Source organism: Dromaius novaehollandiae, chromosome 4 (assembly GCF_036370855.1).
Source record: "Dromaius novaehollandiae isolate bDroNov1 chromosome 4, bDroNov1.hap1, whole genome shotgun sequence".
Taxonomy (NCBI): Eukaryota; Metazoa; Chordata; class Aves; order Casuariiformes; family Dromaiidae; genus Dromaius; species Dromaius novaehollandiae.
In genome coordinates, this window is record NC_088101.1 from 39,230,544 (window position 1) to 39,253,219 (window position 22,676).

At 40.7% G+C, this 22,676-nt stretch overlaps 1 protein-coding gene and 1 long non-coding RNA gene across 5 annotated transcripts in view; one reads left to right on the forward strand and one right to left on the reverse strand.

Moving 5' to 3' along the window:
• The window catches only part of LRBA (LPS responsive beige-like anchor protein), a 417,031-nt gene extending 411,861 nt beyond the window's left edge, over positions 1-5,170 (reverse strand). For 3 of the 4 annotated variants that reach the window (XM_064510804.1, XM_064510805.1, XM_064510802.1), the window contains exons 1-2: positions 4,975-5,170; positions 4,061-4,542 (exon numbers count right to left, since the gene is read on the reverse strand). In XM_064510804.1, coding sequence (XP_064366874.1) covers positions 4,061-4,294 — 234 coding nt within the window. In that variant the 5' untranslated portion in view covers positions 4,295-4,542; positions 4,975-5,170. The remainder of the gene's footprint in view (positions 1-4,060; positions 4,543-4,974) is intronic. The other variant, XM_064510803.1, reaches the window with a different exon arrangement.
• A 1,075-nt stretch (positions 5,171-6,245) lies between these two features.
• Positions 6,246-22,320, forward strand: LOC112985938 (uncharacterized). The gene is made up of 4 exons (XR_003259860.2): positions 6,246-6,411; positions 9,444-9,505; positions 10,844-19,256; positions 20,229-22,320. It is a non-coding gene; the product is annotated as an uncharacterized LOC112985938 (long non-coding RNA).
• The last annotated feature ends 356 nt before the right edge of the window (positions 22,321-22,676 follow it).

Here is a 22,676-nt window from a genome sequence, read left to right on the forward strand (position 1 = left end):
GAGTGAGAGAGAGTGAGAGAGAGTGAGAGAGAGTGAGAGAGAGTGAGAGAGAGTGAGAGAGAGTGAGAGAGAGTGAGAGAGAGTGAGAGAGAGTGAGAGAGAGTGAGAGAGAGTGAGAGAGAGTGAGAGAGAGTGAGAGAGAGTGAGAGAGAGTGAGTGTGTTTTGGGTTGTTTTTTTTTTTTAACATTTTGCCAATTCCTGATTTATTTCTATAACTTTTTTTGAAAAGTTTATTGATTAGCAGAAGGTCAACTTGTCTTTCTGCTTTACTGTGAAACAAACAGCTATTTTAAGTTAGTAACAGATCTCTTGTAAATAATTTTTTTCCATTCTATCATTTTTTCCTACCAAGAGTTTTTTTTTTATTTCAGTAAGTTCTAATAAAATAAAAAAAGAAAGAAAAGCAGATGTAAGGTCAAAAACAGAGGATCCACCTAACAAGCAAATTAATTGACTTATTGCTGCCTGAGGTCAATTAAAAATGTAATTCATATTGCATAAGCAACATATACCCATAGCTTAGCTTATTCAGTGTCAAAAAAAAAAAAAACAGGACAAAGTAATGCTTGAATAAGAATGACATTTTCAAAGTTTACAATAGAATAATTGAGCTTCCTCACAGTCAGCATTTTCCTCCTTAATTTTAAGAATTGAGGAAATACACAATGCCAGCCCCACATGGGCTGGAAAACTAGGTTCTCAGAGAATACTGGCCAAAACAGCAGAAAAATTTGAGCGTTTCTAAGAGTAACTTTCCTAGAAACAATAAAATGAGACTATTAATTTTCAGTGCATGATAGAAGTAGGCTCACCGAGCATGCTGTAACACTGCTGGACAGAGAAAACGTTATAGTTGGTTCTCAGCTCCCAGAGATCCAACACTGCTGCACTGAGTAAGGTATTTGCTCAAGTAAACAGGACAACAGAGTTTAAATTTCTTTAATAAGCTGCAGGTCAATTACTGGATACTTTAGATTTTTGCCCTTTCAAGTCTTTCATACATATATAATATACACACACACACACACACACACACACACACACACACATATATATGCACACAAAGCATGGTCACCTCTTAAATCTTTAAAGATAAGGAACATCAAGACTGTACCTTTATTTTTGATGGAGAGTCAAGAGAAACTCAAGAAATTCACCATAACCTGCATGTGCTAGAGCAAGTTTGAAAAGCATAAGACCTATATGTTTGCTCAAAAAGTAAGAATTAGGTCGGCCAACCGCCTTTTCTAAAATGAAACTTCTCATCTTAGAATGTGGTTTGTCTATGACAATTAAGTACATAATAATGCCTTTCTACACACATCTTGCCCAGCCTCCTATCCATTCCAATCCAAAGACAGCTCACTTCAGTAACCTCCCCCCCAAAAAAACCCAAATACTGTATGTCTCCTCCTTCCAAAGCACAAGAAGAAAGCTAGCTGATTTCTGTTAACCCTGCTGAGCTAGTGCAGTTATGAGTCACCAAAAGGAAGAAAACCCAATAGCTGGGGAAATGTGGGGCTTAACCCTGCTACTAACAGAACACAGCATGATTTTCATGCTTTCAACTGAAGCCGCACACACAGAAGTGTAAATGTGCTCTGACAGCCTTTGGGAAACATACCGCTGTAAAAGCCATAGCTGAGAATCACTTTTTCATAGAAAAATTAAATTTGTACATACACAGAAAAATAAATCTGCCATTGCTAACCATTACTTCACATATGCCAAATTCTGATCAGCGTGATTTCAGAGGTATTATCTGACAAAATGAAGAGGTCACAGCTAAGTACTGAATGGAGGCAAAACTTGATGCCAGGTGGAAAAGTATTGTTTTGTAGGGAAATGTTAATGCTGCAGCTCTTCATCCCCTGTATTACACTCAGATTACGATCACATTAAAAAGTCAGCTCAACAATTTTCAGTAAAAATTTCCAGACAATAAGTGTCTTCTGTAACAAAAACTATGGGAATGCTGGCTGATTTGGTTCTTAGGCAGTCCAGTTTCAATAAAATAAAAAATCCAAAGATCTCCTCCCACCAAAGCAGTCAACAGTATTGATTTGTTTTCCTGGGACATAGAATAGCAAGGCACCTACTTTTTCTGATTTTGACCAGAAACTTTTATTGTGCTCTCAAACAAGAAAGGTAAAGTATCCCTACTACCAAGTTATTAGTAGTTCTACAATAGCTATCAATCAACTAGTTCTGCTTTGATAATATTAAGTGGTGCAGAGGCTTGAACTTTAGCCTCCCATGTCATAGGCAAGTGTCCTGGAATGGTTAGAGAATCTTCTCTCTATTCAAATGAGACAAACACCTTTCTGAGTAAAAATACTTATTTCCAAGAATTTCCACAGAGCAGGAAACTCTTTTCCCTACTTCTAACCAGGAAAAGAAGCTTCAGAAGCACTCTATTTATGGATCAAATTCTTTGGTCTCTTTTAATCTAAAACTGAGGATTCTCTGAATCAAGCTGCATATTTGGTTTCTTTCTTGTCCAGAGGCAGAAAAGGAATCATAGGATCAAGCGGCTTTTACACTTCTTACTATTTTGCTGAACCTTTTTCCACCACTACTGTAAAATATACACTCTCTCAAAAGAGTATGCCAGGAACAAGGTGAAATTTAATATATTCATGAAAAATTTTTCCCTCCAAGTGTCCTAAGGAGTAAACCATTTATCAGAATTTCCTTTTGAACCTCCACATATCCGAGCACTGGGTTTAGTCAAGAACAATTGTCAAGTGTACTCTACGTAACTTAAATCAGTTTCTCCTACTTGAAACATTCATGAAACCTGTACTCTCCACTTCATTTTTGCCAGCATTGCACCTCCTCTGTACTGAGGCTTTCAGCCTAACAAATTACAGGTTTAAATTCTGTTAATATGAATATCTTGGAAAAAAACGAAATTGGCACTTACTGTAATCAAAGAAATTAAGATAACATCAAAAAACATTAAATAGACACAGCACATGCAAGTTCTAATAGTCTCTAAATATTTACATATGACCTAAAAAAATATTACTAACAAAATAACAGAAATGCAAATAGTATTTAAAAATCAGTATGCCTTCTGCACTGACTTTCCTGTTACAAGCTTTATGCCTGTTGCACCTGCTCTCACTTCCTGGTTTGTCAGAAACCCCACTCTGTTTTAATGTCAAAGGTGCTCACTAAAAACAAGTAGGAATGATGTGAATTCTTAGAGACTTAGAGACATTTTAAGGCCGCTAATAATAGCAGAGCACATTTATAAACAAAGACAGTCTTTCCCCTGGTGTTTGGTCTGCTCCTGCATACAAATACTAATAACTAGCCTAATTGTTTCAAATATGGCCCAAAACCTTCAACAGCATGCTATGTTTGTAGCCTACACAGAAGATGTATCCTCAGTTTTTAGTAATATCTGTAACGAAGTATTAAAGTCATCCAGACTGTATTCAAAAAATAGCAGCTGGCTACCTTGCTCATTAATAAACTGAAACTGAACTTTACTCTTCCCAATAAACAAAGTAACTAAAACATTTAAATGAATTCCTCCCCCCCCCATAGTACACAGAATACGGAAGTTCAATGCAAACAGAAAGCCAAAAGGGAGGGGCATTTACTTTTCCAGAAGAGGGAAAAACGTCTTCATGGGAAAGGTTGTTTTGGTTTAAAAAAAAAAAAAAAAAAAAAAAAAAAAAAAAAAGGATTTTGATGTCAGTTTGAGTTACTATAAAACTTTCTTCTGTTGAGTATATCTGTTGAATGCTTAAATACTATGATACATTTCTCAGTTCTAGATAAAGCAACAATTTATCTGAGGCAAATTAAGGCTGATGCTCTTAGAATTGTTTCAAGTGTAAATGTGTGTAGGGAGGCTCACTTGCTTAATCGTCAGCTTTTTCTGTTTGCAAGTAAAAAGAACCTAACTGAAATCTAGTATTGTGAAAGTGCAAACATGCAGAAAAATACTGAAAAACAGGAAAATAACATCAAAAAGTATGGGATTCTTCTGCATGTATACACTATTCTTTTTTTATCTCATGTCCAAAAAGACAATCAACTTACCAGATTAAATACAGTTTCGACTATGTCTCTGTTGGATACTTCACCAACTTCCACCAGTCCTGTCAGCACAGCAAATTTCATCCTCATGCCTCGGATAGGGATTCCTGGATTCAAAGGCTGCAGCACACTTCCCGCTTCAGCGGCATTTCCTTCTTTTCCCACTCCTCCTCCACTACCACCTCCTCCTCCATCATCACCTGTTGGCTGAACAACTTGTTTGTCTTCACTCGCCATGGCTAGTTCACTTCAGGTTACGACCTGAAACGCCAAAGGCACGGTCGCCGCTCCAGAAAGAAGGAACAAGTTCGGCTCAAAGAAAGGTATCCCACAGCCCACTCCTCCCCTTCAGCTCCAGCTCATGAAGAAATCCGCGTCGGGCGGGGGGAAAGGGGGAGGGCGGGCGCACCCTCGAAGTCCCAGCTCTCTCCTCAGCAGGAGGCGTCTGTCAGCAGCTCTCTGCCCTGAGGCAGGTATTTACAGCCCTGAAGGACAACCCGAGATATTTTTGAAGTCGCTGAGAGCCGGGCGCTCCGCACAAGCCCGAAGGTCCCACTTCACCCGGCCTGCCCCCCCGCCCCGAGGAGGGTGGCAACGGTCACCCGCAGGAACCCTCACTCCCCGCTAAACCCGCCGCAGAGTGCAAGCCACCTTCCCGAAGACAGTTAATTTTTTTTTTTTAAGGGAATACGCTCCTCCTTCCCGCCTGGCACTGTTTCTCCAGCGTCCCCAGCTCCTGCCCGCGTATCTCAGCCACCGCCCCCAGCTGCGCGGCGCGGACAGGTGCAGCGACAGGCCGCCCGCGAAGGAAGTTGCGCTCCCCCCGCTCCCCCAGCTCCCCGTGCCGCCGAGGGGCACGGACTGCCGTGACGCTCAGCTCCGCGGCCGGGAGGCGGCGGCGGCTCTGCCCCCCTCACCGGCGGCGCCCCGCTCGCCTGCTGCTGGATAAGGGCGGGCCGAGGAGCGCCGGTCGCCCCTCCCCAGGGAAGAGCCTGAAGTTTCAGCCGCTGCCGCCTCACGCCGCAAGCTCAGTCAGCTCCATCTCTTCCTGCCGACGCTGCCGCCATGACAGCGCTGAGCCCCCGGAGCGCCGCCGGGCGAGAAGCCGTGCGCCTGCGCGGCCAGGCGCGGGCGGGGCGGGCTGACGGCGCGCGGGGCGGGCGCCGCCGCCGCTCGCGCGCGCCCAGGTGCGCCCAGGTGCGCCAGGTGAGCGGCGCGCGCGCCCTGCGCGGGGCCGGCGCCGGGGCCGCGCCCAGCCCCAAGCCGCCCCGAGGCCCCCAAGCCGCCCCCTGCGCGGCCGCTTTGGCAGCGGGCTGGCACCTGCGGGGCCGCGGCTGCGCACCGAGGCTCACGCGAAGGCGGGTGCCTCGCTGTTGCTTAACTGTTGTCAGGCAAGAGTAGGAGCACGGAGGGAGGCCGAGGACGCAGGGACTGGTCCCGACCTACTCCGTGGGGCTTGGCGTGCCGGTTCCTCGCTGAGGTGCTGTGCAGAGCCAGCTCCCAAAGGAGTCGGGAGACCTTTTTGCCTCTGGAAAGCAGGACGCGGCAGGCTACGTGACAGGGAAGGCGTGGGTGCCATGTATAAGTGTGCTGATTCAAATAGCAAGAGAAACGTGCTTTTTGTAGTCCTACACATTTCCTCTTGTCTCTTGCTCTGTCTTCTTTTCTGTGCTTCACCAAGTGCTTCTGGCCTGCTCAACCCTTCCCTCTGTCCTTCCTCCTCAGGGTGGATGAGGTAGCAAGCCCACAACGAAGTATTTAGCTTCAATGCCGTTATTCATATGTCTGAATCTGATACCTGTGCAGATCAGGCTGGTCTTAATCTTGTACACAAAAACTTTCCCAGAACTTTCTCTCTGCTGGACTGATCTACAACTGTTTGAGGTCTGCCATTCCAGAAGCAATTGTTTTTAAAGAACAAAAGAAACCGTACCAGCCCGCTGCCACACGCTAAGTGCAGAACCAGCATGCGAGAACGAAACTAACTGAGCTCTGTGCTCACGGCCCAAAACCGGAGGAAAACCACGAGCAGGCACAGCAGAGCAGGTAGCGGGGCGGGGGGGGAGGTTTAATGACATCGGTGTCAGCAGTTCGCGGTCTGCTACAGCTCCAGCTCCTGGCGCCGTACGGCGCAGCCCGACAGCAGACCGAGGCGGCCGCGGGGAGCGGCACTGCTTCACCGCTGCTCCCGGGCCGCCCCCCGCGGGGGCGGGGCAGGGCAGCGCCGGGGCCGAGCTGTCTGCCCGCCCTGACCTCTAGCCTGGGCGGCCGGCGTCCTTCCTCTTCCTCCGGCTGCTCTCCTGGGAGCGCGAATATAGGTCACGTGAGGCGCGATTCCGATCTGACGAGTTCAGGTAAAACGGGTGAAAGCACGAGGAGGAAATGCGCTCTCTTCTTTCAGGTTGAAAACCTTAGAGAATACGTTGGCTGTTCCGGGCTGGCGTAGGAAGCAGCTCGTTTTACAGAAGGGCTTGCGGTTTCACCAAGGTTTGCCCCGAAGGACGTGTTTCGCGGCCTGCGGTGCCAGCTGAGAGCTGCTCGTTGATCACAGTCGTTTTGGGGAGAATTCCTCTAAGCAACGTTATTTCTCGGCGGACGACAAGGTGCTGCGGGGGGCTCCTGTCACAGCTCCGCCGCCGGGGCCCGGTGCAGCCCCCTTTGCCGGGCGGGCTGTGAGAGAGGCAGCGTCAAACCTTGACCTCCCCACCTGCCCTCTGCCATAAAAACGCCCTCGCGGTCCCAATAAAAGTAAAACAACAACAACAACGCCCCTCAACGCAGACCGCTGTGGCCCCACGGCGGGGGACGGGCCGGCGGCGGCGTGGGCTGCCCTGCCCTCAACCGCGCTCCCGGGCCGTTTCCTTCTGGAAATAACCCGCCGTGACGTTAATAACGGTCGAGACACCGCTTGCGGCGGCTCTTCGCCCTCAGCCTGGCGCGAGTCAGGGCGGTTTCCCGCCGAGGGCTCGCGGCGACCGTTACCGGGTCAGAGGTAGCCGTTACCGGCTCGGCCGTTACCGCGCCGGAGCTGACCAACGGTCGCGCGCGAGGAGGGAGGGAGCCGGGTCGCCTGGGGGAAGGGGACAGGCGAGGTGGAGTTAGCCTTGGGTCACCTTCACCGCTGTGAATCTCCTAGGCCGGAGGTTTATGCCCTGACTGAATTGTGGCGCCAAGGCGGCCGTGCGCCCCCCTGGGCTTGTTCCCGTCCTTGACTCAGCATCGCCGCTGAATCATCAGCCATTCCCGTAGCACCTGCTTTTCTTCCTCCTTCTTTCCTTTTCCCTCCAGCCTAGTTCTGCCTGGGCCTGCTGTTGAGATTAACTAGTATTACCCAACAAATTGCAACCGAAAATAACGTGGATGCAATAATAACAAAAATAGGAGCATCGTGCTTTCATATATAGGGTCAACCTCTGAGTGCAGTAGCTGTACATGCAGCTGCACACTTACATTTGCACGTGCAGCTACCCTGGCTGTACGTGCAGTCTGTTAGCTAAATATCCAATTAGTAATCTGCCCGTAAGATTGCAGAGCCTGTTTTTGGCAGTTGCAAAGCACAAAGATTGGTGCCCTTTCAGTGTTTCCTTCTAGGGTGACTAAAGCTACAGATACATGTGTTTACATGCACATTATCTCAGATGTAATGAACTTTTTGTCTGGCCTGTTAATAAAGCTTTTTGCCTGATATTTATCTGAAAATCTGGTTATAAAAAGTGAAGAGGGTCTGCTCCTTTGAACTGTTCGTTTAAATAGTCTTTAACCACACGCTTTCAATGAGACTGCTTGTCTGAATGAGGATTATACATCCCACTATGGATTGCAGGATCTGGTACCAGCTGTTTAACAGACAGACAAATGCAATTCCAGATGATTGGATTACGGACAAAAAAGTCATCATACTCATCATAATTACGTTCTGTGAGGTTTTTTTCAAGTGGTGCAGTTGCAATTTCTTAATAATTGACTGCAATGCTCAATGAAAGATTTTTTAGTGATTTTAATCATTTATCTTTTCCCCACCCTGATTTTTATATTTGTATTTTTGGGAGGAGACAGAAGGAAGATTTACTTCTTTCAGTAATTCTGTTAATTCACAGACTGTCAGTATAATCTGTTTCAGGATTTTACCCTGCTGCCCATTCTTGTAGTCTCTGAGCATCTTTCATGTAAAACTGAACAGAACAGTAAAGTCTTAGGTGGACTTTGTGCAATAACTGTCAGCTCCTTTTTAAGTTAGCCCTGGGATAGTCATTTTAAAGTTTGTTTGCAATTTTGCTTGAGTAATTTAAGAGTTCTTTTTGTTTTCTTCAGTTATTTGCTGCTTGTGTGTCATGTATGAAAATTCTCATTCTTCTGATGCAAAGCCCTTAACAAAGAAGAAAGTTTTGCAGGAGAACCTAGATTCACTTAATCCTATCTAGAAATACACATACAATTAAAGCAAAATAATTCTTGTAGGAAAAAAATATATTGCACAGTGAATTACAGTATGTTCATTTTCTTTTTGGAGTCTTCTTGGAAAGGGAAAATTCATTATACTATTAGTATTTTTATGGTTTCCATATTACCTTGTTATTTTACACGTGTAACTGAATACAAGCATGATAATATGCATGTATTCACTTGCAATCAAATTCAGACGTCAAGCAATCACTTTATCACTATCACTCAATCACTGTCAGTCCCACCACTTATGTGGAATAAAGGCATACCCAACCTAGAGTAGTTAGAAAAAGTCGTGAGACTAAGCTTATCGTGATGGTTACCGATAATATCATGTACATCATGTTGATTTAAGCAGCAGCAGTACCTGTATAAATTCTCAGACTGATTCTCTTCATTAGGTTTGCATCTCAGTACTGAAAAGTTGCCAGGGAGATTTTTTCTCTTTAGTAGCAGGTCTTCTTGTGGTCTTTTTCTATTTGGATATGAATATTTGGGGGAAAGTCTATGTCTTTGTGTGATTTTAATGTGCTTCTTACAGAAAAAAATTGAATGTTTATTTAATCCTCTTGGTTTTACATGACATACTTCTTCTGATTCGCGTTCCTCAAAGTATGGTACAATGCAACATCTTTAAGCATGTTGCAATTTGCGCAGAGCTTATAAGGCTTCCAAGTCATTGTTTGCTATAATCCAGTACTAGTGGTACAACATTTGGCATTCAGCTGCGTTGAGTTTAAGAATGTGTGGTATCCCTTCATGCTTCCAGCCATAATTGCTGATCAAGCCCATCTGCGTAAAGATGGCATCTGGGCAAATATGGCAAAGTATATTAAGAAAAATAAACGCCCAACTATTTGGGGAGTCAAGATGCTGAGAAACAAAACAATTTAATTTCTGAAGATTTCAAAGCCATTTCTGCCATTTTCTTTATTAATTTTAGGATGCAATCCTGGTCTTACTGAAGTGAATTGCAGAGCTCCCGTACCTACAATTCTTCTTAAGGTCTGTATGGAAATATATATTTAATCTGGAAAATGTGAATAATGTCAGAAATAGTTGACAAGGTAATATTTCTTAAGTTCTTCTTTAAACTGCCTATTGGGACAACTGCCCAACTGCCTCAACAGATATGGCTAAGCAGACTTCTTATGCATGGACATGCTTACTGTTTATACTCATCTTCTTATTACCTCGAGCCTTCCCATCTGTGTGTTCTTTTCTTTTCTTGTAAGTCCACCTGTTATTGTAAGCTCTTCAGGAGAAAAATGTCCCTTTGTTATGTGTGCATATAGTGGATTATACTGAAGCCCTGACAACTACTGCAGCAACACTGTTGTACAAATAATAAATAATAATTCTCCTTTGACAGAGGAGCATCTGTATGTATGCATACAACTGGTGCTTATTTGCAAATTTATTTTTTTACTGTTGGCCACTAATACAATCTTTATAGATGTATTTCTCTTTGAAAGACAAGTTTTTCATTTTGTTGCATGATGACTCACTCCGCGGGTGCTTGGATCCTTCTTTTTTGGTACATCACTTTAAGTTTTAATTGTACATATTGTTTAAGTGCTATTTGAACTTCTACTAGCTGAGCAAATGACAAACCAGGTGGTTTGTTTTAAATAAGTGTGTGTATAGAAATGCAGTGGCATGGATCAGTTTACAGGCTGGATATTTCATATTTCAGACATCTTCTTGAAAAAACAAATTTACCAGTGACTTCAGGAAGAATTTTCTAAAGAGGGTAAATAAGACAACAAAATTTTAAAAGTTACTGATCACCCATTTGCTTCTGTCCTTATTCTCACTAGTAGTATTAAGGGAGCTATGCTGCTTCTGCTCTGGCAATAAGCAGTCAGACAACAAATATTTAGTGAAGATGCAACCAGGAAATGGTTTGCTACAGAGCTAGTTAGGCCGTATCTCCTGCTTCCTCCCACTAGATACACCTGGATATACATTTCTGGTAAAATATCTCTAGTAATTAGACTAAAATGGCCCTTCTGCCCATCAGTATTTTACCTACAACAAACCGTGGATACACCTATGTAAAATAAATTACATTATAGCCAGCATCATGTTCACTAATACCTTTTCTAGAATGCTGTAAGCAATGGTTAAAATCTCAGTTTGGACAGGAAATAACAATACCACAGTTATGAATGTGACTGCCAGCACCTTTCTTAAAGAAACTCTTTAAGCAAAGTTTAAGTGTGCTTTGAATGCTAGTTCACCAAGTATAAAATAAATTTGGTGTAGTTCTTACAAGTACCAGAGGTACTTAAAAATATTGTATACTTTTGCTTCTAATTTGATGTCATTTTTATTCACAAGGTATCACAGCAACATGACAGCATCAAAGATTTCCAAAGGAAGGATCATTTCAGAGATGTAGGCATAACTTGCAGATAGATAGATATGTATATGAAAAAATATATATGTATATTTTAAGACTTAACAAATGTCCTTCATAACATCCTCCATGATATAAGAAGCTGGCATTTGTTTATTTCTGTAGAGAGAAAGGTAATAAACCTTCAGATCTGCATATGAATGTCTGTGTTTTGAAAATCTGACTCCAATGGCACTCCAAAGAGGCCAACAGGTGTTTTGTCTGGGTAATAAGAATTGTACCATACTCTTGATATTGCACCGTATGTGGGATATAACTGAATATAACATCTCCCTGTGTTGACCCAAAAAAGTACAAACAAAAAAACCCCACAGTTTTTCTGAAAAGTGGCTTTCTAAAGTGAAGTGCAGTATTCCTGATAAACATGCTAAAAGTTTTAATTATTAACTATTATTCTAAATTGATATTATTAAGTAATATTTTAATTTGTCTGCGGCCTAATTTGGAAAAGCTGTACTTTGGTTTGTGTGTGTGTTGGTATCAAACTTCCCATGTTTTCTGTGCAGAATCTATAGAGTGTATGTCAAGACTAGAATATTTCATAGCTGCTTTCCTATTTGAAATTCCAAGAAGGAAGAAAGGAGTAAGTTCCCTTTTTATCTTTCTTTCCTGTCTCCCTTAGTTACATACGTGCATTATTAGGAAGAGATGATAATCTCTAATTCAAGTTGCAAACATCTGCAGTTTCTTCCACAGTATTTGAAGGGCTTAGAACTGTAATGCTGACACTTTTACTCTCTGTGAAGCTACAGTGAGACTGTATGGTTATATACATGCTGTATAATCTTGACATTTTAATCTTAGAATTCCCTGGTGTCATCTTTTCATATACATGTTTTGGATTTCTCAGATCTATTGCTTGAGCTTCCCTATCTTTCTGTGAGTCATCTGTAGTTTCCTAAAGCATTGTCTGCCCTGTTATAAGTAAGATATGTCATAACCTTTATTTGAGCCTTTAAACTGGCTAAGTATGTATTTTCACATGTCAGTTTTACCTGCCTGCTTTTAAGTATCCCCTGCCTCCACTATTGGCTTTTACCTTTGAGCCCTTCATCAGCAGTTAAGTGTGGGTTTGCTATCCACTACCAGGCATAAGCAGAAATGAAATAACGTTCAGAACATTTTCTGTACCTAGTGACTGGAAGCATGGATTCTCTTTATGGTCTCTCCTGTTATCTGTGTAGAATACAACATTTGTTGTTAATCTTTTTCTGTTTTCTTGTTTGTTTTGATGTCACATTAGAAACAAATAAAATGAATTGCTAAAATCCAACTTAATGGATTTAAGGTGTTTTCATCTAAACTGCCTACTCCAGTAGCCAGCAAATCTAGCTTACCAGGGAAGACAGCAGTGTCATCTTGAATCCTGTCAGATTTTCGTATATTTTCATAGAGATAGATAAATACTTCTTGACTGGCCTTGATTGCTAAAGGCAGTGGGCTATGTGCCTCAGTCAAGGCAGGGAGTATTCAGCAGGCTGCCAGTTTGGGGTTCCAAAGACAATTGTTTTAGTTTGTTTTTTCAGGCAGATGAAACCAACGTTAAATTCTCCAGGTGATCTGTTCTCCATTTGAGCATGTTTTATGGACAAGCAACCTTGGTGATTACCCAAAACCCGCCATGATAGGCTACATCAGGTAAAAGTTATTTAAAGTACAGCTGAGAATTGGGAGCAGACACCATCTTAATCCTTTATGCTGGGCTCCTCAGGCCTGGTTACAAATCTAACGCTGGTTCTGCCCTCCATAATCAGGCTGGAAATATTGAGTTAGAGAAATAAAAAATGACACAAAGTTTTCTTTAAACCTTAACACCTCAAAAGAAAACCGGAAAGTGTAGATTAGAAATTAATTTAAACCATGAATTTGAAATGAATTTGATAAGATTTTATCAAAAAGTACCTATAAAATCTCTGAATTCAATTTTAAGAAAGATATGCCTTCCACAAAATGTTCACGTGTCCCTTTAACATCGTTTATAGTGTGTACTGGTTTAGAAGTTCTGTTCAAATCTTCTGATCCCTCTACTCAGACCTGGTGAGGCTACCTCTGGAGTGCTGGGCCCATTTCTGGGCTCCCCAGTACAAGACAGACATGGACATACTGGAGAGAGTCCATTAAAGGGCCACAAAGGTGATGAAGGGACTGGAGCATCTGTCATACAAGGAGAGGCTGAGAGTGCTGGGACTGTTTAGCCTGGAGAAGAGATGGCTTGGGGGGATCTTATTAGTGATCTTATAAATACCTGATGGGGAGAGTAAAAGATGGAGCCAGACTCTTCTTCTCCTTGGTGCCCAGTGAGAGGACAAGAAGCAATGGACACAAACTGAAATCCAGGAAATTCCATGTAAACATTTTTTTTTACTGTAAGGGTGATCAAATGTGAGAACAGGTTGCTCAGAGAGGTTGTGGTCTCCATCCTTGGAGATACTCAAAACATGACTGGACACAGTCCTGAGTGGCCTGCTATAGTTGACCTTGCTTGGAGCAGGGTGTCTGGACCAGATGATCTCCAGAGGTCCCTTCTGACGTCAACTATTCAGTGATTCTTTGATTTCTTGTTAATGTTTGGAAGAGTCTTCCATGAGTGTGAATGCTCTCATATGAGAATTGAGGTCCCATCCCACACATTACAAAATTTTTGTCTGTAATATTGACCATGTTGCAGTCTGACATTCTCATACTAATTGTATGAAAGAGAGGTAACAAAGGGTTCTACAGTTAAGTTGGTAGAGGGGAAAACAATGTAGAAAACATTGATCTTTCACATAGTTTATGGTACATTCCATGTACCTTTTCTGAGATAATTTGGGTTGCTTAATGTTGGAGTGAGCTTTAAGATCCTTAACTGAGTTGCCAGGGTAAATTCAATCCTTAAATGTGTATAAGGGAAGTCCTCGGTAAAACCAGTGTTGTCCATGTACAGATACTCAACCAGCATATTTCCACAAACAGAATCTCAAATTAGTCAGCATAGAGAATCTAATTTTCACCCAGTCGTGTATGAAACAAGACAGACTCCAATCCAGCTCTTCTGGAGTTAGCAGGTTCCCCCTCCAGTTACCTGCTTTATCGTTTTGCCAAGTGTTATCACCATAAAGCAAGAATGGCAAAATGACTGACATGTCCCAGCTTACTAACTTGATATCCCAGGCAGTGAAGTATAGGAGCTGAGGAGTAGACCCACTGCCTGTTTTGCTGCACCTGTTGCGTGAAGAATAACTTGGCAACTGGAGTCAGTAACCTTTTTGGTTGCTACATCTAAATGTGGCAGGGCTGATCAGATCCCTTAGATTAAACAAGGATTTATTTCATATAAAATGAGAAAGCAAGTGTTCATAATATTCTGCACCTCATAGCTTCCTTCTGCTTATGCCATCCAGCTAAATTGATGTGTTCAGTTTTCTTGGGGCTTTTAAAGGCCTCAGTACCTCCAGCAATGTCAGGAAAAGTGTGGAATTAAGTACATTTTAGCTATAGAGTACTCTCTCTGCCTTTAAGAAAAAAAGAGGGAAAAGGAATAATACATCATTTATGAAAAAAATGCTTCCTGATCTTAAGCATTAAGAGCTGTTTTTAAAATCCTTGACTAGAAATTAAAATCCAAATAAAAAAGCTGCTTATAAATACTGTTGACCTCAAGTATGAGAGGTCCTCTATGTTTTTAAAGAGAACATAATACTTGAAGAGAGCAACATAATCCTGAAATAAAGGTGTGCTTTGCCTAAAGAGAAAATAGTATGTGTTAGATGGTGTTAATTTTGCTTAGTTTTATATTTAGTATGCTTTTATAATGTGAAATTTTATCATTTTATAATGTAATTTTTTAAAAGCATGTGGTATATTTTATTCACTTTTGTTTAGAAGAGTAATTGGTATCTCAATTTTTCTGCATTGTATGTGTTCATGATTGGTGGATTGCAGCTATCTGTGTTTAAACAGCACTGAAATAATAAATGAATATTTAATGAGCCTCATCTTGGTGGCATTAGAAAATAAATTTCCATTCTCTCAGGAAATTATGCTGATCGTGACCTAAAGAAGCTGCTTTAGCTCATTTCTTCTGTTCCCTTAGCTTAGAAAAGATCCTCAAAATGTCAGTGTAAGATCCAAGCTATGTCAGGATATACCTCATCTCCGTCAAAGTAAAGAAAATACAAACTTTTACCAAAGTAAATTCTGAGTGAACTTAGGAAACAACTCATTGTGCCTTACACTATTTTTAGTGACCATTCCTTACTTTTTCTTTTGAGTCATACACCCTTAGTTAGCATTTTTCCACTCTCCCCTTTGTTCTAAAGATGTAGTTGGTGTTGTGAAAGTATTCTTCAGAATCCAGTTTCCAGCAGCATTGTAAGAAATGTTTACTTTGTTTTCTACTTTGGTAGTAGGCTCTGTGTTTTATCAGTTTGGGCAAAATAGAGACATAAGACATTAGCATAGAAAAAATACTACAAATCATGTTTCTTCACTAAGGCCCTATTCACTGAAACCTGAATTTAAATGACGTATTCATCAGAGCACATAACTATATGCTTGAACAGTCTGCTGGATGGAGATGGCCTTGAGAATGTGCTTCACTATCTTCTGTGCTAGACTGGAACTATTCTATTAACTTCTGGAAACAGATGTTCCCAGTTGGGCTGCTGCTCTGTCCTCCCTTTTCATTACACTGGCTTGCGTTGCACAGTGTGACTTCTTAGGTACTGTTAAAACTGTCCAGCCAACCCTTGCTTTGCTGTTTGAAAGGCAAGAACAGAACACAGAGAGTCAAAAAGAAGGAAAACACCTAGAAATAGCTCCTAACTAGAGTTTTGAGGGGGATTATGAACGGTTTTCTGCACAAAACTCTAGTATGATCTCAGAGGACTCTTTGAAATCCCCTACAAATCACATTTCACAGGAGTTGGATAAAGATCTGTGGGGTAAATGCAGTTACAGGCCTGTGGTACATCATAAAAGGGGATGAGTGACAAAATTAAACTTGAAATACCGTGATTACTGTGGAAACAACTCACTGTTGTTATGTATTGTGATGCTGCAATCATTCAGCTCTGGTGTATGGTTCCAAGTACAAAGATTAGAGTTGCTCCTGTAATGAACACATAAGCTATGTAATCTCCATCTGGCTTTTAGTACTTCTCTGGATAGCCACACTCTGAACTAAAAATCATTAGAAGAGAATAGAAAAGCCTGAGGATTTGGGGTAAGTCACTGTTTCCCAGAGACAACACAGAAACGAGTGACTACAAAAAAAGGAAAAGGAGGGGTTTCTCTGATAATTCATGTTATATTTGTTATTCTTCCTTTTAAACAGCTTTTATACATTTTTTGGACATTGTATTAATTTTGGCCTAGTTGAACTTTTATATATATTTTACTCCATCATACATATTTTTTATCATTTTGTTTTCTCTTCTCTGAAGAGACATTTGCTCCCTCTGAAGAGAGATATGTCTAGGATTCAGAGGGAAGAGGTTCTGTTGGAGTGGAGAAAACTTAATAATGCTGTGGGTATGAAGATGAGCAGGAAGAGGAAGTGGCACTGGAAGGAAGGAGAGAGACTGTATCAAAATGGTGAGGTGAAGAAAAAACAGGTGAGAGAACAGCAAAAAGTAGGAAGAATGTGGACTAAGAGGCTGTTTTAATAGAAAGAAGGATCAATGGCAAAGAGAAGGTACACAGCGAGACAGTCCATGCAGAGCAGTAAAGAATCATGAGAATCAGTTTTAGGAATGGCATGAAAACACAAAAGTTTAGGAGACTGCAGGCGTTACCAGGCTCTTCCAAAATGCAGTGTCTTTCATTTGAGTATATAATAGCCATGTGCTTGCATCTACTGAGGAACATTCTTTTACATATTTACTTACTTAAGAAATCACAATAAACTGAACTGATCAAGGATTTTCTGAATAGATTAGCTGTGGTTATACGTGTGTCATTAAAACATGTATTGAAAGATAAGAGCTGGCCACTTTGCAAGGCAGCCAAGCTCTGGAAGACAGTTGCTGATTGTTAAGTATCAGATACTGTGGAAGTCACTGTCTTTCCTGAAGATGAAAACCTTTTGCATAATCCTTTCGGTATTAGCCCCACATATCCCCACTACATTTGTGCAACTGGAGATTCACAATTTATCAGATGACTCCAGTTAGCACTAACTGAAAAAAAAAGAAAACCATAACCCTCTCCCCCACTCAAAATGCTGTGAGTGTCTAGCTAACTATGGGGAAAATAGGAGCTCTAGAGAAAATCTGGAATCCATTAACTGAAAAACCTCTAAAAAGATGAGAGGCCTGATGCCTGGAGCTAGCCGCAAGTGGTCCTGAAGTCAAAAGCTAGGAACATGTCAAAAAGAAAGCTCTTCCTCTTGTGAAGAAGAAACTGTACACTGTGATTAGGTGCAGGGTACCACAAGAACAGGCACTTACTCCATAGGTGAAGAACACACACATACTGACAAAGATTTCCATATATTTGGCAGCAAGGCAGGGCTGAATAATTGTATTTGAGGTTGGCTGTGGTATTACTTGGTAGTAAAATTTTGCCTGAACTTAAGAAATGATTTGAGCAAAGGTAGTTCTGTACAATCTGCATGGCATTATTGCCATCTTGGCTTGGTAACACTTGACCAGATGGTAACACATTGATAAGTAGTTCTACTGACGTTACAGCAATTAGTCTATTGGAAATGCCAATACTGAACACAAAGGCAGTCCTGCTAATTATCTAGATGAATACTAAGGTTGAAGTTTGTTTTCTTTATGTTAATAAGGGGTGAATTGTGGGACAAGTTGATTGAGTTGCATAGTGACTTAAATATGATATCAAATTATAACCCCAAACTGTTCATTATAATGTTATTAGTAAAAGCCAGAGTAATACATCTCTGCAGCTCTTCCATCCACTCACCTATTTAAGAGATAAGCTGATCCATTTCTGTTAAAGAGGATCAGCAACCATTATGGAAACTATTGATTTACATATGTACAGGTAAATTAAATTAAATTTGTGATACGCTATTGTACTTTATTCAAAAATCAGCAGTATGCTAGCGCTTGGAAAGCTGGCAAAAATTCTGAGCCAGACTCTGATATACTGCCACATTGTCTCAATCTAGTCCATTTCAGTAGAGTAAAAATATTATTCTGATCCCTAAACAGCTAGAAAGGAGCAGTTTGGGAATGGTACAGTACAGCCTCCATATGTATCCTCAGCCTTATCAGAAGGCTACATGCCAGCAATGCAGATTAAAGCTTCTCAGCACCTGTGATTTCTGCAGATGTTCTGTGTGCTATCAGGAAGTTGCAGGTATCTCTCTGGTGAACTACAGTAAAACCAGTTGCCTGGACATGCAAAGTGCAAGGACAAAATCAAGAGCGTAACAATTAGATTCCACAAATCCTTAGTGGTGTTCTGGAAAAGTCTGGGTGACTTTACCGTTCTAGTAATCAACTAGGATACTTGTTACTGCTTATAATTTCAATCTGGAATGTAACTATTACAGATAGCAAATGAGTTAGTCACTAGCAGAAAAATATGGCGGTTTCTTGTGAGCCTACACCTCATCCAGTCAACAGCCAGAACATTACTAGGTATCTTGCATATTTCTTGCATGTACTTGCAGTTCAAGGAGTTGAGTCCAAAATTTTAGTGTATGTTTGTAGGGATATTTGCACTGCACTGGTTCTACAACACTGGTCAATGCAAAAAGACCCCAGGCATCCCGAGTCTTTTCAAAACTGTTAGTCCAGTGCTTCTCATAAATGCTAAATTCACACACAGTTCTTCAAGCAAAAATATTCGTGTGAGGCTTCGGTTTTCAAATTCATGTCAGGAGGCTAGAGAGATATTCAGGATTGTTTTAATCAGAGATATGCGTCAGATGAAGCTGCCTATGCTTCAGGTCATTGGCAGATGCCAAAGGAGATGATGGAAAGATCAAAAGAGAGAGGAGACGAGAAAAGAGTATGGAGTTAACATAGCACATCTTATTTTCTTTATTTCTGGTGCATTTAGGAGTGGTGATTTTTCAGGTGGGAGAAGCAGCTTAGTGGGCACTGAAAATCTTTAGATCAGAGCTTCAAAAATTGTAACACATGCCAGTGTTGGCATACAGACCATTGCCAAGTGGCATGCTGTCCAGCAAAGAGGCAAGAGCTGCTACTGCCATGGGACTTCCAAGAGTTACTTCAGCTATTACACTTCTTTCTCCTCAGACTGGCCAGGTTCCGCGGAGCATGCTACCAAAGGTCTTTTTATAGGTACTTACTGAGTCCTCCTCCAGGTTGCACTGTATATGTGATCCACTTCCGGATACCTCATGTATCTGAGGTAAGATATAGGCTATTTCAAATTCTACACTTAGGTAATTCTGAGGTGAAGTCATTACATCCAAGGTGGGTTGTTTTTTCCAAGTATAGTTAATGTTGCACTACAATAATAATTTTTATTATTCTTAATTAAGGCTCTTGCCTTTTTGGCTTTTAATTTTTAATTACTCTGTCAATTTCACCACTAATGGGTTCCCTTTATGATAAAAAGTTAGCTTTCTTCTTCATGTTTCCATCTCTGTTATGTTCTTATGAGCTTACAAATCTGTAAGCACTTTGTACCATTTGCGACCCAGTGTAGGGAGGTCACGATGTTTATAAGGAGCTGGAATTCCAAAAAATTCATTTTGTATTTTAGTTTTGATTATTGCCACTTGAGTATAATTGCTACATTCAGCCAGTTTAAAGTTCAGTTTCATTGGAAATTGCTTTTTTTCCAGTAAACCTTGCTAATCAAAAATATATGAGCAATGCTTTCATAAGTAAAGAACAGTAAAATACTCTCGTAAGTAAAATAAAATAAAAAATGGAGAGCGAACAACTTTCTGTTCTAACGTGGCCATCTGTCATTTATAAAGACATCACCTCATTAACCTGTCTAATCAACTCCATTCTTTTTTCAAAGTTGGTTAAGTAAGTTTATGAGGAGACATAGATGTTCACTTGATTAAATCTGTTGTAAAACAGCCTCCCTGGTGTTCTGCTTTGTGTGCATTTACACATATAAAGGTAATTACAAGTACACATTACTACTGTAAATTCCATGCTTGTCATATTACAGTACATGACATTTTCATTTCCTCCTGGTGAAAATGAAATCTGATATTTTCTGTTCAAGCAATAATGACCAATTAGAGTTTGTTATTATTAATGTTTGTCTTAAAATGCTCCAAGTCATGAGGTGGTTTCCTCCTAAGAAGCTGAATTTATGATGTGAAAAAAAGGTTTTGACATGTTGCTATTCCACCTTCAGCCGCATTTGCCTCTCAAGTCTGGTTATTCCTTCAAGAAGCTAGGAGATCTCCATGGAAAGCCTGCTGCATAGGCAAGAACATTACTGAGTTCAAGTTTAAAGTGGAGAGCTGTAATAACATTGATTCTTCTCATCAGAAATTTCTGAAGCCTCTCTCTGATCTTTCCTCCTTGGCATTTTGCTTTTATCTCAGGGACCAGAGCTTAGTTCTGTTGCAAGTGAATGTAGCTCTGCAAAAGACAGTTAAGTTGCATCAATTTCTCATATGATTTGGGCAGAAATCTTCAATGCCTTCAGATTCTACCGGTAATTGGAGAACTTTTTGAAACTCACTGTTTGAAGAACTGCCAAAGGAGTGAATACAAATAACTGTGCTATATCTGGGAACCACAATAGAAAGGCTTTCATAATTTGCAATCACGGTTTATGTAAGTAGCTGAAATACCAAATATGTTTTAAAAGCTTTATCAGTCACTTAGATGAGATTCAGAGAAGTGATATTTGATTATATTAACCACTGCGAATTTCAGCATCTGGATATTTTGTTTCAATAGAGATATATTATCTGATTCTCCTTTTATTTAAAGTATTTTATATGTGTCTTGAAACCCTGAGATGAGCAGATTTATGCATACGGAGCATTTTTTGTAATGACCCTTTAACAGTGACTGAAAGCACCCTTATTTTTAGAGGAGTATTGAGCACTAGGTTTGAGACCCAAACGTCTTTACGTTTTATGTGAAATCTCTTTACAGTAGAAACTCTCTTCTCCGTAAATACCTGGGGAGAAAGGCAACACACAAGCCCAGAATGAAGAGAAGATGAAAGAAAATTCCAGATCATATGTGGAGGCAGAGAGGATTAAAAAATAGCAGGTAGCTGGGAGCATGTCACAACACATCAAATCATGATGGAAAGGCAGAAGACAACTTTTGGAGTGTTCCATTTGGAAGATGGTAAAAGATCTGCTCTACTCTGACTGAAATCCAATGAAGAAAGCTTGCAAAGTAGCTGTTGGGGATTATTACAATTCAGTGAGTGGCCAGCACATCTCCTGGCTGATCTCGGGGTAAGGGAAATTCAAAGGCAGCTTAAACATATTCATCCAAAACCAAATACACACCCATAATCTTGTCTCGAGCACAGAAACAGAAGAATGGAACATGTGTTCATGGATCTTTCCTGTCCACTCCCTCCTCTTTCCCAGTTTTAAGTACCTGGGGCATAGTCATAGATAGAAAATGGAAAATGTTTCCTCATCTTTTTCTTTTCCTGGAGAAACCTGACACTTTGAAAAATAAGGAGTAAGCTTATGCTGCCCTTACTGTCTGAAAGCAACTGGATGTAATGTCATGTGGCAGCTCAAAATCTCAGTGTTACGGAACCGTGAATGTTGTTGGGGCCTGGATATAGCATTATTCCAGTGATACGTCTTTTTTCTGCTTTTTGAAAATGAATTTTCCACTAAGATTATGACTGCCAGATTTCCTGCACCATTTTCTACCCTCAAATATCTTAGAGGCTCCCATCATCTTAACACAAACTATAAAAGGAATGATGTGGCCCTGGGACCACCTATGTGCCTGTTACTATGACACTTCAGACCACTGGTAGGCTGAAGATAAGCCTTTTGAAACCCTTGTGTGAGTGAATAGCCTTGCTCCCCGCTTACTAAATTCATTTAACTAGCTACATTGTCAGCTTATACTGTGAGCCGTGCATTCTTTGAGATGAAGCATGTTACTCTTTAAATAATAGTGTAAATTGAAATATTTATTCCTTCAAGAAAAAAAAGAATTACAGAAATATCTTTAACTGTGGCATGTGATCTTTTCTGTTTTTAATGTATCTGCTCAGCACAACTAATGATTAGATAAATAGACATTCAGTCCTTTTAGACAAAAGCTTTTAAAGTCACATTTTCTTTTCTTAATTTGAAAGGGGTGAAGGATAAAATGCATGAGAAAAGTCAGATTTTTCTGCCAAATGCTGCATAGTGGAAACCTTCTTGTATAATGAAGTGTTAACTAAGTCATGCTTTTGCAGAATGATTTAAAGTGTGATTTTACCAGCAAGAGATTGTAAAAAAAAAAAAAAAAAAAAAAAAAGCAGGGCTCCATGGTGTCTCAGTAATTTTAGTATAAAATATGCTGAGTGTGCAAAGAAAAAAGGTGGGAGTGTTTGCTTTGGGGATTTTTTCCCCTCCTAATTTCGAGTCCTCCAAGCTCCTCCTTTGAGTTTTTTGCATCGCATGCATCATTACCTGGAATAAATTATCATCATACTAAATGGCATGATTAACTATAGTTGAGTTGGCAGTAGGGGGAGAGAGACTTTGACTTACAGCATGAGCAAATTTGGTGGGAAATAACTGATAAAACAATCATCTTGCTAGAACACTTTTCACAAAATGATCTTTTAGAGAAGAATCAGAGATTTACAGTAAGA